Consider the following 17,283-nt stretch of genomic DNA (forward strand, 5'->3'; position numbering starts at 1 on the left):
CAGTCTGTGGACATCTTAAAGTATGTCCATTCCTTCCAGGGAAATTCCAGAGATTTTTAGGATAATTCCAGAGAATTAAATAAATAAATAAATCTGCAGATAAAAACAGTCAACAAAAACCAAATATAAACCACAACCCCCACCAAACTGAGGATTACTTAGGAAGAGCACCAAGGGCAGTTATTTTGTAAGTAAGTTGTACAGATGGGACAATTGTTTTGTTGTACATTCAATGGTCATTTGTGCATCTAATTGCACAGGAAGTGATGTGTGGCCGCTTCCTCCACCATCTGTAAAAGCATTTTTACCCTGTGCAGTGAAAGTGCTCTAAGGAGGTTCATGTTGTTAAAAGCAAGGAAAAACACAAAACAACCCACAGTACACCTTGCAAGTATAATAGTCAAAACAGCCCTCAGAAAGGTTTGTAGATCTGCAGATCAAGCCCCAGGTTTGTGTTTCACTCAAAAATGGATAAAAGGGGTGTGGCCTGGTTTGACATTCTCAGGCATCCTACTTGAGTGTGTACTCAAGATTGTGTAGATGTCTTTAATACTACTCCTTTAGCCACTTATTGTGCATACAACTAGACAGAGTTAAAGACTGGATAAATGGTGTCCGTCCCTCCATCTTCTGGAGTGTGGGCAATGATATGCCACCATTGCACAATGGTGTGCTGCCATCTTAGAATCGTCCTGATACTTCCCAGGTATTTTGAAAGCCAAACAGTCTTCTCAGAAACCATCAAATGAATGGAATACTTCCCACTGGACCAAAGAAAGATGTTGACACATTTTTAAAAAAGGATGCAAACAAAAAACATTCAACATGTGAAAGAAGAGGAATACCATACAGACTCAAGCCTTAACAAAAGCTTTAAATGGTGATAATTTAAAATACCGTGGGAATGGTTATTGGTAAAGAGAGTTCTATGCAACATTTCAAACCATCATCAGGATAAAATGGGCTGAAAAATGACTGCTCTGGAGAAAACACAATTGAGTCCTAGTTTAAATTAGGGTCAAGGTAAACACAAACATTATTTGAAGGAAACGAGAAGATTTTTCTGTGCTTCATAAAACAGATTTTTAAAAATAAGAATAATATTGATTTCCCATCTTTCTGCCCTATGTGCCCCTTAATAGCTACATGTTTTATATTTAAATTGGACTTTCCTCTATTACTTCAGACTAAAGGGCTAGTTTTATTATCCTGAAATAGAACTTGTTCCAATTTTCAATTAATTTTGTTCTCAAATTATAAATGGAATATAGTGTGATACTACGCTTCCAGGATAAGCAGATGAAACATTATTGTACTGAAGACTGATCAGTAAATCTTTATTTTAAAAAGCCAAGAAGCAGGAATTATCCTATGCAAATGGATTTTCCCTCAGTGTTAGTTGCATACAGCTGCTATCCTATTTCGAAAGGTTAATACATTAGAACCTCCATTACCTGGATCATTATCCATACAAAATTCACTGTATCTTGCATGAAGGCCCACAACACTTGAACACTATCTAAAACAAAGTTCTTATTTAGTAACTTATTTTGTAAATGTTTGTGGCTGTTGGGAAACCATTCATTAAATCTGCTACAAGTGTTTGCCATTACAATATTTTTTTTAAAAGCAGCTCAGTCTTTAATCAGAATGGTTGATGATCCTCAGTGTAGCCTTTGAAAAGCAATTTTTGGAAATGAAATTGTGCATCTTCCCCCCCACCCCCCATTTTGGAGAATGTGAATGGAAGTCAGGCCATGAGGAAAACACTATACCTTAGTTCATAGTCCTTGCCTGCTGACAGACTTTAACCTGCAGTCATTTATCTTGTTCATGCTGTGGCCCTCCAACTCCTTCCCCCCCCCAACACTGAACATCAATCCTAAGTAAAATTCCTTGCCAGAAACAGCTATCAGGAAAGAAAAACTTCGGCTTCTCACTGCCTCCCACCATGTCCTTTCCTCGTGTCATACCATGCAGCATCATGGTGACTGAGAAAAAATAGCAGCTTGTACAAGGTCCAAAGGTCCATAACAGCAGGGGAAGGTGAAGTAAGAAGTCATGTCAACAGCAACAAAGCACAGAAAAAAATGCTTTGATCTCGTGAAGAGACACACTGACCACAGCAGAACATCCTCCCCATTTAAAACAAAAACAAAGACAAAACAAAAATACGATTTCAGCTGAATGAAAGAAGACCTCATCCAATGAACGGAATTTGAGTGAGTGCAGCATTTCAGCAGTTTTGCCATCTTTTCCTTACCCCTTTTAAAACACCTCCCCAAATTTTAAAGAGGTCCAGATCCTGTTGTTTTCTCCCCCATCCCGCTCACAGTGCACAGCTTAGCTGGTACAAAATCCTTTATGCCAACATGCCTATAGCCGTAGACATTATGTAGAAGAAGTCTATCATTTTGCGTGTGAATTGCAACACCATTATTACTGTTAATAAAGTACAATATCACACAGGTTTGTACTTCAGCAGCTGCAATCCATGGTGGTAAAGAAGCATCATTGCCTATGTGGGTTTGAAGCTGCCCCAAGTGTAAATGTCAGCAACTATACCTCCAGACCACATGAACCTGCTTGACTTCTTTAGATGCCCTGCTCTGTGTCCCCTTCCCTTTAGCTATAAGTAAGTACCGATGGCACCTAAGTCCTGATCAACGTTCCAACACAGCAGGTATCATTAGGCAATGTGAGGCAGCCTCCCCCAGGCCACAGAGGGGAGTAGGGAGATGTTTTGTGTGGCGGAGTCTGTTCTCTGACCCCTTTACCAGAATGCTGCCCTCATGCATGGTGACGGATGCTGTCCCTTTGCCATTGCTGAAAGAGAGCCAGACTGGCTGGCTTCTGTACATGGCTGGCCAAAGACATTTTGCTGCCTGAGATGAAGCAGACGATTGCTCCCCACCCATTGCATCTTACTTCAGCACTGGGGTCAGGCCACACCACAACTTAAGCTGAGCCTGCTGATGATTCTGCCCTCCAATACCATAATGACACTCGCTGTCTGCACACCAGCACCTGCTACCTGAGGCGGCTGTCTCACTCTGCCTAATGCTAACACAGCTGTGGTGTAACCGCCTCCCAAAATACATTTATTAGGTTCCTTTTTTACTATCCTTTAGATGCCAAGAGATGCCCATCATACACACCCACACTTCTAATCACAATTAATTTCCATCACTTTTAATCTGTTTCTTATATTATATGTCACTTTTTACCACTATTTTAGTCATCATTTTCATTTAGCTTGTTCTTGATGGAGGTTTAAGATTGTGTTTAATGATAAGGTTATGCGGGCTTGCCTTGCAGAGCAGTAGTAGCAGCAGCAAAAGATTGGATTAAAAGTTAATTTTTTAAAAAAATCTTGTTGCAGTTGTGTCTTGTCTTTCTTACAGGGCATTCAAAAGAGTAGCACGGGGGTCAGCAACCTAAGGCCCATGGGCCACAAGCAGCCCATGGGGGTCGTTTGACTGGCCCATGGACCCCCGCTGCCCATTCAGGGCCCCCTGCCCCCTGCTTGGTCGGCTCCTGTGTGCCACAGTAAACTGGCGCGGAGCAGAGCAGGGACCGCCTTCCACGACGCTGGCCAGCTTCCCATTGGCTGCAGGAAGCTCCTGCAGCCAATGGGAAGCTGCGCACGCCTTCTCCGTGCCGGAAGGAGCGCCAGAAATAGCGTACGCACGCGTACACACACACTCCAGCCCACCACAGCATCTGTGGGACCATGAGCCAGCCCAAGCCACAAAAACTTTGCCGACCCCTGGAGTAGCACTTTCCTCAGTTATTTTCCCAGGCTACCCACTACTCAAACCCACATCCCTCACTGGCCCTACTTCACATCCTACCTGAGTTCATTTTCCTCACTGGAATGTTTCCTTAAACTGAGATAAGGAGGTGCTTCTAGAAATGTCTGACTTTTGTGGGACTAGAATGCACAAAGGTGAGAACCATACTCACTGTTTTGCACACTTTTGCCTCTGGCCTCACTCATCACTGGCATGCAGTCCCCTGAGGATTCCCAACAAAGGAATGTGGCCCTCAGCCTCCCTATTCCAACTTAGCTCATGCTTGAAGGCTAAAACCCTCTGCAGGGATGGCACCCTGATTTGGGTACTTCCATTCTAGAGAGCCTCCATGACAATCTACATTACAGTATGTTCATTGCCAGAGTAAGCCTTTCCATTTACCCGGGAGTGTTAAGGGGGGTTCATTCATCTGTGGTCTGTTCCTTGGTTTTAGCTTTTAGTAAGTGAGGTATGTTTACTCAATCTGTTTGTAAGAAACTATTTGCCGGACAGCCGAAACATAACCCTGACATTGATGTGAGACACCGTGAACGCCATTGCTTAGTGAGCTGCTTCCCATTTTATAGATATAGCTGTATAAAATAGCATTTATTGTACTTTGTTATTATTGTATACCACCCTGAGAACCTTCCAAATGAAGAGCACCAGAGAGGTTTTAAAAACACATAAATGAATATGCACCCTTGGGAGTAAGTCCTATTAACCTCAATTGGAATTACTCCAGCTGTTCTGCATATCTCAGCAACAAACTTAGGGCTGCACATTAATCAGTACATACTAATGTATGTAATGTTTGCCTATAGTGTTTATGTATTTATTTAACAGGATTTCTATACCACTTATTCAACTATAACATCTAAGCAGTTAACATTCATTCAGTTTGTCTCTAAAGCAAAGAAGAAAGCCATATGAAATAGTATGAAAGAGGAAACATCCTGGGTTCTTTTCTAAACCCTTTTAAAGTCCCTTATTTCACTTGACTCAGTTGAAAAACCAGCTTTAAATCATTCAAGGGGAAGCAGCTCACTAAGCAACGGCCTTCACGGTGTCTCACATCAATGTCAGGGTTATGTTTCGGCTGTCTGGCAAATAGTTTCTTACAAACAGATTGAGTAAACATACCTCACTTGCTAAGATGCCAGGAGTGGGGGAAAGCCCTCTCATCCATGAATCTTTAAAATGAACCTCTGGACGGTAGCTAAATTAAAAGCAAACACCACAGAATCGCTATCTTCTATTGTCAATCATCTTTCTCTTTTCCAAAACAAAATAAAAAAATTAATAAATATGAACGCTGCACAGTTTGTGTCACATCACAATCTCTTGTCTATACAGCATTTTTCTGCATGTGGGAATTGCTTTAAAACACACACAAACACCACACTACACAAGGCTTTTGACCTTGACAGCAACTGTAAATTCCCCCAAGTCCTATGCAAGGTTGGCTGCAGTCATCTAATCTTTACTAAATCCTGTGTCAGCTAAACCCAACTTTTGATTTGTTTCATCTACCTATATATAAAACAGGAATGACTGTAACCTACATCCGCCTGTTATTCTGAGGCCAGTACTAAAAACAATAATGAAAACTTTCAGCTACCAACCTAAGAGAAAGCAAAGTGTAGGATTTACATCTAAACAAATAACCCACACATCATGTCAAACTCCTTCCCAGAAGTGATCTAGAATGAACTGAAGAAAATGTTTAAAATAACTTCTGTTAAAAAACCAGCAGCTTTTTTACTAGGATTGATAGGAACTGAACTCCCCAAAGTACAAAATAAAATATTTATGTATGCTACAACAGCTGCCCGAATATTGTTAGCCCAAAGATGGAAGGAAGAAAACATACTAACGAAAGAAGAATGGCAAATCAAGCTAATGGATTATGCAGAAATGGCAAAATTAACAGCAAAGCTCAGCGACTATGACAACGAGAAGTTTTAAAAAGAGTGGGAATCGTTTATTGTTTATGTACAAAAATATTGTAAACAGGCTGATACATTGGCAGGGTTTTAAGTAAATGCTTGCAACCAGCAGAAAATTAGATAAAATTAAGGGAAATAATAATTGAAAAAGTTTAAGAATGGATATGCAGAAGAACTTGGTTAATATAAGGAACCAGAAGAGGGTATGGAAGGAAGTCCAGAGATTTAAAGAATCTCAAAGAGAAGGTTTGTGAAAAAGTATTTGTATAAATTTAGATCTGGTAGAAATGTGAGTTAATTACTCTTTTTATTTGTGAAAGTGTAACTGTGAAAAACTAATAAAAAATTATTTACAAAAAAAGAGGGATTACTCCTTGTCTTTTATGAATTGTTTCTAGAATTCAAGACATAGATATGTATCTGAGTGACAGGGCCAGAGTAAAGCTCATTCCTCACCTGGAATGAGTTCTGAGGTAATCTATAACAGCGAGACAAAAGCGTTTCTAGTATTGTTAGGTATTCCTATTGCCTGTCAGAGAGAATTCAGATGCTGAGCACAGGTAGAAAGTCCCACTAAAGACACTATCATGTACTCTCTCAGCCTCTGAACTAGGAAAGCTAACATAAAGGAGGAATGAAGGCTGACCCCAATATATACTTTGTCCCTCCTGCACTCCAACCTCCATTTTTCCCCCTGGTGCTGCCAGTGTAAGGGCAGCAGCCTATGATGTTAAGAAATCTGCATGTGCCCCCAACTCTCTGGAACAGATTTTTTGGGGGGAGACACAATGGCCTGCAGGAGGAGGAGAGGGAAATGAAGTCCCATTGGACAAGCAGACACCCTCCTGCATTATATCAGATCTCAGCCTAATACTCTTCTATTTGCAATAAATATAATCAGGAAGAATAAGAAATGGGAGGCAGAATGGATTTGGCATAATAGGCAATATAGTCACAGTTTGCTTCTTTATCAAGTGACAGACAAAACACATGTAAAGAAAGTATGCATGATTTTAATTTGGGGTATACAATATGGAGCTGATTTCAGCCTGGAGGATTTCCCCCCCTCCTGCTTTAACTTCATTAAATCTTTACTGTCAAGAGTTTGTAACAATTTCTTAAATAAGATGGCAGGTTTCCTGACAGATGGGTAACTGATGTGCTATGCAGTAATCCCTAATTATAAAAGAATTTGGACGGCTGACATGCCTAGCATTAAGGAGGCAACCGAAGCAGTGTCACACTGACCCTTCAGAAATGATTATTGTCCAGACATACAATATATCTGATTACAAGGAATTGGTGAATGTAGTTGGCAAGAATCATTACAACAATTCCCTATGTGAATGGACATCCATTTTTATGTCTTGTTTTTAATGTGGCAACATATGAGCCAACCTCCCCCATGCTGATAAACTTCAAACTTCATCTCAGGTAGGTATATAAATCCTAATTATATAACTAAAATAAAAATATCAGCCAAAGGTTCTGCTTAGATGCATTTAATGATCTCCAAGGCTACAATTCTCTCCAGTAAGGCAAACTTAAGTCTCATTGATTTCAGTCGGTCTATGACAGGACATCTGGTTCCAATCCAAAAATCAGTGTACTTTGCTTCTGAGTTGAGATGGATAAAACCTCTTATAAAAAAGGGCTACTTTCTCTGATACGAGCTGATGGAGATTATTATTATTATGCATAATGCCTTTGAAAATCCCCATGGGAGATATAAAAGACGGCTTGATCAAACTATTTTATGAATGTATACACTAAAAACAACATAATAAATAAACTAAAGAATGAAAGAAACATGTAGAACAATTCAACTCCAGATTAAAACATTTAAGAATGAAAAGCCTGGAAAAACAAAACAAAACAAAAGTTATAAAAGAGAGTGCCTAATTGGAAAGATTTGTATTTTATTTTGAATTGGAGATTATGATAATATATCATATTTTCTAGAACCTTTAATTTATGTTTCCAGCTAAGCTGTGTTTATTTTAAGTGTATTATCTTAATTTCTCAGCCCCCCCACCATGGGTTCCTAATATGTGAAATGACAGGCTCACCTACTAAGGTACAAACAATACAATACCTAGGGAAGGTGTGAACTCCTCTATGCCTTACCCATTTTGGAATTTATTTTGAGAGAACCAGGAGGTTATCTACTTTCCTGTGCCCTTGACAAACAATCAAAGCACTCTAGACATCCCACCAGGATTAGTAACACAAAAATCTGAAAAACAAAGAGACAATTAAAGGGTGAATCTCCACATCCACATCACTGATGGGATTCGCCTCTCTTGGTCATGCTCAGCTTCACCATATGGCTTTCCCTTCCTTTGTGGAAAGCAAAACTTCCTGTCAAAGAGCAGCTGCTCTAAGTAATCACATCAGACTTTAACCACCGAACCCATAGATGTTTGTCAATAAGATACTTTGCTCTGTTGTTTTTTAAAGGATCTGTAATATTTTTTTTGCTTGAGAGAAATTTTCTTCTTCATTCTGCTGAAGACCAACTGTTTTGTAATCAGGTGGTGTGTATCAGCGTTTAATGGTGGAACTACAAATAAATTCTTGGACATCTCCTCCTAATCCTTCCATACTATTAAAAAATTGGATATTTTGATCAGTTATTATGTGACCAGATTATTTTGTTAAAGCAGACTATCAAAAGAAGAGTATGACTTAATGGAAGGGAACATGTAATCACTATGGTTCTAAGCCTGATTTCACATGAAGTAAGTCAACTGTATGAATTTCCCTGAATCATATATGGACCTTTTGTTTTGCTATAATAACCACTTCATTAGTGGTTATTTAGAGGTCTGGTAACATATCTGAGCAACAATGTTACTTCAAGAGAGAAACAGAAGTTAGGTACCTTGCCTACTTGTGCTGATCATTCAAGACAACTCAATCTGTGTGAGCATTTTAATCAATTATCAAAATGTACAGTGCTCACAACAATTGCTCTCTATCAAAGTCTTGTAACAGCTGTCAGTGTTGTAATGCAAACCCTTGTTAGTTCTTACACATTCCCCTCTGGAACTAATGAGGGACCATCTGATAACTCTAGACATAGGCACAATTGAGGAAGAGCCTACTCAGAAGGGGAAGTGTGCACTGATATATGACTCAATACAACCTTAATGTAGCTGTGAATTTAATCTCATGTCTTCATCTTCAGTCTCATTGTTTTTTAGCCAATGTGGTCAAGGTATTTTCAAAAATTAAAAGAGCTTAATTTTCTGCAATCCTATACTCATTTGCCTGAGAGCAAATCTCATGGTACTCAACTGTGCTTATGTTTGAGTAGATATGCACAGCATTGTGCTGTTAAAAGACAAAATCTTTTTTAAGAAAAAGAGGGAAAAATATGCCAGCAAGTCCTCTAAAGTGTATTTATTATGCAAATGGGTCAAATGTTCTTGAATAGAATTCTGCACAAAATAGCCACTATGACAATTTGTTCAGTTCTAAAATGTTTAATTCCAAATAGGATGGGAATGAGCAAGTAGAAGCTGATATAACCCACTTTTGTTGCCTCTTCCAAGAAAAAATTAGCATGTCTTTGTCCATTTATCTACTGGATAAACTATGACAAAACTTACTGGTCATGCACCAGGTTTTTGGATAATGCATTCCAGTATTTCACAGCAAGAGCAAACCACATATCCTAGCCAATCATCAATCTAGGTTGTGTAAATGTATCTTCTGAGAAAAAGTATATAACAGTTCATAATCACGGCTCATTCATGTATATTTGGAAGATATCAGAATGATAAAAACTGAAGTTATTAAAATTAGAAATGAGTAAAAACAGAAACATCAGCTTTTTATTCCTAACTGGTTTAGGGTTGCTTCTTTATATATATCCAAATGCTAATAGAAACCACATATAGAATTATTTAAAATCCTAGTCAAGCTTCCTTTAAAATAATATTTAAAAACTATGACTGAAAAATCATTACCAAATAATGATCTGATTTAACTCCATTCCTAAAATTACTTTTGTATAGATTATGAACCACTATGATTCTAATGAAATCAACAGGTTAAAAAAAGATCAAAATAACTGGGCATAATATTCTCTGTTTTATTTTTAAAATACTTTAATATTGTTAAGCCCTTCAGGGATGAGGCAGATAGGAATTATAACCCACATGAACTGCCCCAGAGCCTGCAAACATCATCGTGGGAGGTTTGGAAGCTGGCAGCACAACAGCAGATCTTCTCAATAGTGGCTCCTTGCTTGTGGAATATTCTCTCCAGGTAAAAATGCCTGACATCATCTTTATCTGTTTTTTAGGCACCAGGCAAACATGGCCCCAGCCAACATGGCCAATGGCCAAGGGTAATGAGAGTTGTAGTCCAGCAATATCTGAACAACCACATGACCCCTACCTCTGGTGTACAACTATGCAGATTGTTTTAACCAAATAATAGTGGTCTTCATAGTGTTCAGGAAAAACATTATTTGAAGTAAGAAAACATTAAAAGAATTAATGAAGGGGGGAAATGTGCCTTGCTTGGAAACATGATGGTTTTAATCTTGAACCCAAGTCTGGTACTCTGTCTGTCTGTCTGTCTGTCTTTCTTGCTACATGGAAAACCATAACAGTATCTTGGTTTATTCAGCTTCATAGACAAATGCTACTTATTCATTCTGACCTTTGAAAACAATCTGATAAACAGACTTTAGAGAAGAGAATAAATGGCCAAACAAACTGATATGCTTTATAGCGTACTAAACATAGCAGGAGTTGAATGTATTAATATTATTTTCCATGATTTATAATTTTATAATATGTTTGCGAAAATGTTAAGTGCATTCAAGTTGTGTTAAGCAGGGAACACATGCCACCAGAGATTAACCTACAAAGCTTGGAAGATTTTTACAAAGGGGAGAGATGAATTCTGCACAACTAGCTATAAAGAGACATGATCAGTCTACACATTATAAAATATTTTGAAACATAAATATATGAAGTAGTAAAATGACTACCATTAATGACTTCCATTCGCTTGAGATGAAGGTGGCTTTGAGGCATTTAACAATAGTTTGGACAAAATTTCCCCAAAACCTATCTTTAGTTACATTTTTTCCCCCCTACTCAGAATAAAATTGCTATTAGTACAGATTGATGGGGAGGGAGAGAGAGACTACCACACAGTTTAAAAAGTAAAACACTAGTGACATCAATACAGGATCAAATGTTCCTGGAAAAAAACCCAAATTAAGAGCTATATAGGTTAATATATCATGCTTGTGGTTATGCCACTCTTTCAAAATGAATGTGAACTTTCATTCACTATCCTCAGCTTGGACTAATTACAACGCCTAATTCTCAAAAAGGGTTGGGAAAGCTCATGTCGTCATGCTGTTGAACTGATTATCACCAACTTTTCTTCACATTCTATGATAATTTTCCTATCACTTGCTCTAATGTGAATTGGTTTATATTGGAGAATTTGTGGTGCAATCACTATAAAGATGGGTTTTGGAAAATTCAGAATCTGATAAATGCTGCTGTGGTGCAAAGAAATGATATTCACAGACACCAGCTAGCGTTCCCTTCCTTCTCAAAGAAGTGAGATGTGAAGATGCAAATAAACAAACACACCTGTTTCAATGGCTTCTTCTGCCAACAATTCTCATTGACTACCTGGGCTAGGTAGTATTACTTTCACATGAATCCCCCTCCATCATTAAATGCACTAATTGCATGCCTGTTTCTTGCCTGCTCTGTCTAGAAAAGTACTATTTTAATCATCTTAACTTGGGGTGGGGGACAGCATGGGAAGAACACTGCTGAGCCACAACTAGTCCATTAAGAAGTATGCGAAAAACTTAACTTGGTTCTAAGCCTTCCGATTCCTGCTGCGTTACTGACGTCAACAGCAGGAGGGGATTGGGTTACCAACTGCTTTTAAAGTGCCACTTAAATCACACCCTGGTGAAAATATTTGACAAATTTGGGCCTTGATAAAAGCTGTCAGGACAGCAGGACGTAGTATGTAAAACCAGAGCAGGCCAGAACGCCCTGTCACTTTTGTTAATGGTCTGCTCATACAAAGCTCTCTTGATGAACAAATGGAATGGAAATCAAGAAAGCAGGCCAGCTCCACTGGATGCCAGGACTTGATTGCAGGATCAGAGTCTGCTTCTTATATTTTGCATTCATGGGCACAAGTAATCTCTTGCTGACTGAAGTCAGCAGGCTTTTCTCATATACGCAGCATCTGAAAACAGGCTTCATCCAGTGGTATAAACATTTAGTGATACATATGCTTGTCCCCAAGTGTCATGCTGACACTTTTAACAGATTAATGCTTGAGCAATAAATTTAGCCTTGCCTGGTTGGATCTACACTACCCCCTAAAATGGAATTAATCTATTATTCTTTTCATACAAACATTCAGAAACTCAGAGCTGAAGAAGGTGTGAACTTAAAAGCTCTGAAAAACAAATAATTTCTTATTTCTGGTGGCGGGGGGAGAGTTATGTGCCTTTACCTAACTCCTGATAGTGGAAACAGAAAACCTTAAAAACACATGTAAAATTCAATAACTACTTTCTTAAATCACATTCCTATATTGCAATCCTTTCAGTATAAATCTGAGATTAAGCAAAAATAGCATACATTTATTTACATTCTTTTTGGAAAGGGTAAACCTGAATCACCTTCTGTCCTCCTAGTTCCTTCTCACACTCACCATCTTAGAACACTAGCTTCTTTAAAAGAGTTTGGACTAATAGCCAGGTGAACCTTGCTCTGTCTTGTGAGGAGAGGACAGCACCAATCTAACCAGAGAAACAAACTAGGCAACTGCTTGGTGTGGCAAAGTTCCACATGTGACTGACTCAGCAATTGCTGTGATTCAGGGGGTCAGACTTCTCCTCTTCAGGGGCAGAGGCCAGGAATTTAAAGCAGAAGAGATAATTTCCTTCAGGGACAAACCCTGAGGCATATAGCCAACTAGAAGTACTTGTAGTGCCAGTTTTCTGGCCTAAGAACATTGTTTTGTCCTCCTTTGATTCAGAGGACACCAGCCTTGCTCCATCAGAGGCTATGACTAATAAAGATGGCTGGGCATCTTTAAATTAAAAGACTCTTCCATGTGAAGGAAGAACTGCTGTTGAATCAACATCTGAGTTCTGCTCTCATGAAGTCTCTAGCCTAATACCTGCATGGAACTGTCCAAGGTATCTTTGCCTCTGCTAAGGTCAGTACTCACAACATAGCAACAATGAACATGCCTGGAGGAGAGTGTGCCTCTGTCTGCACTTTGAAAGAGATATACACAGAGTTCATTGAGCAACTTATCAGCAGACAAAATCAAGAACCTTGATCTCCATTGGCTGTCGGAGTATCTACAAAGAGCAGGAGTAAAAGACATGGCAAGAGATTAAAAAGGGCAAGGGCCATAGCCTGGCACCAGATCATACATGAACGTCATAGGTTCAATCTATGGAACCTCCAGACAGAACTAATCCTGCCTAAAACTTTGGAATATGTAAATTTCAAATGAAATTGATTGCAGGTATATCACATTAGGAATCACACTGTTCTGTTCCGAAAGAAAGGGGCTGCAGACTTGTCCTTCCATTAATAGTCCACAGGTAGGCATAACTCAAGGTTATCTGCCGCTCTTACAAGGATCCAGTGATTTGGTGGTTCAGGAAGCAGCTGGTTTTTTTATAAAAAAAGTGCACAAGAGCATTGTATCATGCAGATTGAAAAGGAGAACACCCAACATCCTTTTGATATCTAGGATGCACTTAACAAAATGAAGGCAACTGCAGGTTATAATACCATAGCTGGGATCCTATGAGACCCAGCTATGGGTCTCATGGTGTCTCCAATTTCTGCAATTTCCTTCCACCAGCAGCCACTTGAGATGGTTTGTAAACCATTCCAAAAAAGACCTTTTTGGCAGTGCAAGAGGCGTAGTAGATAGTGGTAGTGGAAGCCCTATTATACAAAGCTTTGTGTGCAAGCCGATGAGATTAAATATCAAGTATTCAGCGTAGCCAATAGAACTAAAAACAGCAAGTACAACTGCAGGAAATGAAAAAGTGAATGCATTTTGTATACTAAATAAAAAAGCCATGCTAAAAGATTTCTTTTCTCTTTAACCTTACTTACTTGCTGGAACACTTTATAAAGGAAAGGGAAGCAATTCACCAACAGCAAAAATGTAGAAACTATCAAACAGATTACCTTGGCAGGCGTATCCCCTTTCTTCATAGCCAGCGTTACACAAGCACTTTCCAATGGGAACTAGCCATTCTCCTTCTGTACTGCAGTACATCTTGGGTGGGTCTTCCTCTTTGGAATGATTAACACAAGAACCTCGCACTTCCACCAGTGACTGGGAATCCATAGGGACTGTATCTGGAAACATGGCCAGGTTCTTTACAGTGAAAGGGCACTTCTTGAAGTACACTCGCACCGACACTAAGGCAACGCACGCACCCACATCTTGAAAAGCCAAGTAAAACCCTTTCCTGCTAACAGGTCCCACTTCACGGACCTCCGTGTTGAGTTTAAGAATCCGATCCCCAAGATCCATCTGAGTGAAGCTCTCGTCGGCAGCAATGGTATCAATCTTTGTAAACTGATGTTCTCTAAACTTGACGGAATGGTCATCATCAGACTCCATATAATACAGGTTAAAAGTTTCCTTGCAAGTGCCCAGAACTAGTGGGATGCTGTTACAGTCCCTCAGGGTAAATTTGAGTTCCACATAGATCTTCTGAGCTGAGTTACGTGGTATCCAGTTTGTCCTCAACCAGTTGTTCTGACTGTGGTCCATAACGTTGCAAACTTGATACGTCCTGATCGGCGTATAGTTCTCATCAACACCACTTATTTCTTCCCACTGAAAACATAAATGAAAGGATAGTTACTGGAGAAAAATAGTTATAACAGCAAGCTCACAGATAATTTACCAAGCAATGATCTGATATCCCCTTTTCAATTAAAAGTTAGAGAAAAGTCTTAGTCAAGGTATATTTTTAGAAAAAGCACATGACACAACTCTCTTCAAAATGTCTCACAATACTGTGGAATGTGGGTAGGAGCTTGCAGGTTTGCAATGCACAGAAAAAAAATGACATGGCTGTACCAAAATTTGGGCACTTAAGCATACCCAGAAGAAGGCAGGGATAGAATAATTCTCCATGACAGGCTGGGTAATATTTGTGTAGAGGAGATGTCTATCACATTGTTTTCTACCAACATTCTGAAGTAATACAGTCTCAAGAGCACAGCACTGCTTTTTTCTGAACATTTTGAAACATTTGGGGGAATTGGGTGCAGACCAATCTTATCAACCTTGCTATGGAGACCCAACAATCAAACACACCACAGCTGCAAAATATTTATTTAATATAATATAATATATATTTATAACACAGCAAAGTTTTAAAAAAGATAACATGCCACCATAAAACAATTTGGAAGCAACAGACACAGCTGTACAATTAGATTTACCATTACCTACTTAAAAGAAAATACTGAAAAGAAAAAGTTAATGATAAAGGGCACGAGGATTGTAATGGTAAAACAACAAGTGAAGTTATTTTCAGCTGGAAAATAGCCTGCAGATGAAGAGCTAAGCACTCCCCAACTTGAAATTAGCATCTTCCTTCTGCTGCATTTCAATAAAAGGAAGACGCCTGAAGACTGTTCATGTGTTGCTGGTACATGATCCTGGTGGCCCTTCAATGTTTTGTGTAAGTGAATACACTTCTAAGGCCATAGCCCAACACTGCATTAAGCAAACTTAAAACCTCTGAGATTTATGGATGTAAATGCACTTAATTCGTTGTCGGACTTTTGGCTTTCTAATTTAGAGCAGCACAAGCATTTGTGCCATCTGCTTCTTTCTGTAAAAATATATCCATATGCATTGCCTGCGTGACAATAGGTAATTCAGGACACTTGGCTCTGGACTAATTGCACCTGTTTTAGATATAGAAAGTCTATTTTGTGACATACTTTGCATATGTGTTTTATTTGAAAAGCTAATCATTTACTTCTCTAACTGCAGAGAACAAATTATTACATTAAATGAATGGGAATGCACTTTTGTCCCTACTTACTAACATGCAAGCAGGAGCAAAAACCATGCAATTCATTCATGAGTGAAATCCTTGGGATTAATGGAGAACTGTGATTTGGAGTCAAGATTAGGCATGTCTAAATTCTGAGGCCACTGGTTGAAAGATGCAGTGTGAAATTAATGTTTACTGGGCTCCTCATGTTGATGGTAGATTTATGGAGGCACTAACCTGGTGGAAGTTTAAATTCCTTCTGCTTTTCGTGAAGGTACATAATTCTTGATAACTGCCACGTTTATGTTTTCAGGAGTTCAATTTAAAGGGTAATTTGGCCCAGCTGTATCTCACCTATCTTTGTAGATCTGGAATCCTTTTGGGTGACGTGGTTATATAACAAAGCTATAGATTGGCATTTGGTACATTATTAGATATGGACAAGATACCCAACCCTGTCTCAGCCAAAGATACATTAGCATAACTTTCTCAGCCCAGCTCAGCTGATGGGGATGGAATGGGAACAGGACAAGAGAGTAGGGACTTTGGCTGGATCCTAGGCCTATTCAATTATTTGGCAACCCAGCACAGAACAGTATTTTTAAAGGCTTTCTATGCCTATTACACAGAGGGACACGGGTGGCCTAAACCACAGAGCCTAGAGCTTGCCGGTCAGAAGGTCGGTGGTTTGAATCCCCACGACGGGGTGAGCTGCTATTGTTCAGTCCCAGCTCCTGCCAACCTAGCATTTTGAAAGCACATCAAAGTACAAGTAGATAAATAGGTACTGCTCCGGCAGGAAGGTAAATGACGTTTCCATGCGCTGCTCTGGTTCGCCTGAAGCAGCTTAGTCATGCTGGCCACATGACCTGGAAGCTGACTGTGGACAAACGCTGGCTCCCTCGGCCAGTAAAGCAAGATGAGCGCCGCAACCCCAGAGCCGTCCATGACTGGACTTAACGGTCAGGGGTCCCTTTACCTTTTATGCCTATTACACAGCACAGCAGCAGTAGCCCCAGCTGAATGAAGTTTGGATCTGGTGTAACTTTGCACTCGCTTAATTTACACCAGCTTGCTTTAATGCCATCTCCTTGTGCTTTATGCCAGCATGCTCCCCAACAGCAGTATTGCTAATTTTACCCAAATCACCCTTTTAGTGAATTCACATATAAGATGCACGTACATGCAAATGGATCCACTTCCAGTTCTGGTTGCAAGTTGGAGCCCAGCAACATATTGAGGGCACAGATTCCACCCTCCTATTCTAAAGCAGCCATTCATTCATTCCTAAACAGCCTTTTTTCCCTTTGAGTAATTTTTGGTGTTTTTAACGATTCTACAGTTTGTCAGTATATCTTTATATCAACACATCTGTGCATCATTTGTCTGCATCTTGAAGACAATCTGTTTTCAGAGAGCAATTATGTATTAACAGAAATCAAAACAGCCATCTAAATTTAGCTTTCTAATAATA

At 39.3% G+C, this 17,283-nt stretch overlaps 1 protein-coding gene and 1 long non-coding RNA gene across 7 annotated transcripts in view; one reads left to right on the forward strand and one right to left on the reverse strand.

Moving 5' to 3' along the window:
- The window catches only part of EPHA3 (EPH receptor A3), a 213,776-nt gene that overhangs the window by 121,871 nt on the left and 74,622 nt on the right, over positions 1 to 17,283 (reverse strand). For all 6 annotated transcript variants that reach the window (XM_083611511.1, XM_083611513.1, XM_083611510.1 and 3 more), the window contains one exon: positions 13,972 to 14,632. In XM_083611511.1, coding sequence (XP_083467637.1) covers positions 13,972 to 14,632 — 661 coding nt within the window. The remainder of the gene's footprint in view (positions 1 to 13,971; positions 14,633 to 17,283) is intronic.
- Positions 1 to 17,283, forward strand: part of LOC310761668 — a 406,062-nt gene that overhangs the window by 20,551 nt on the left and 368,228 nt on the right. The window lies entirely within an intron of this gene.

Source organism: Podarcis filfolensis (assembly GCF_964270895.1).
Source record: "Podarcis filfolensis genome assembly, chromosome: 4".
Taxonomy (NCBI): Eukaryota; Metazoa; Chordata; class Lepidosauria; order Squamata; family Lacertidae; genus Podarcis; species Podarcis filfolensis.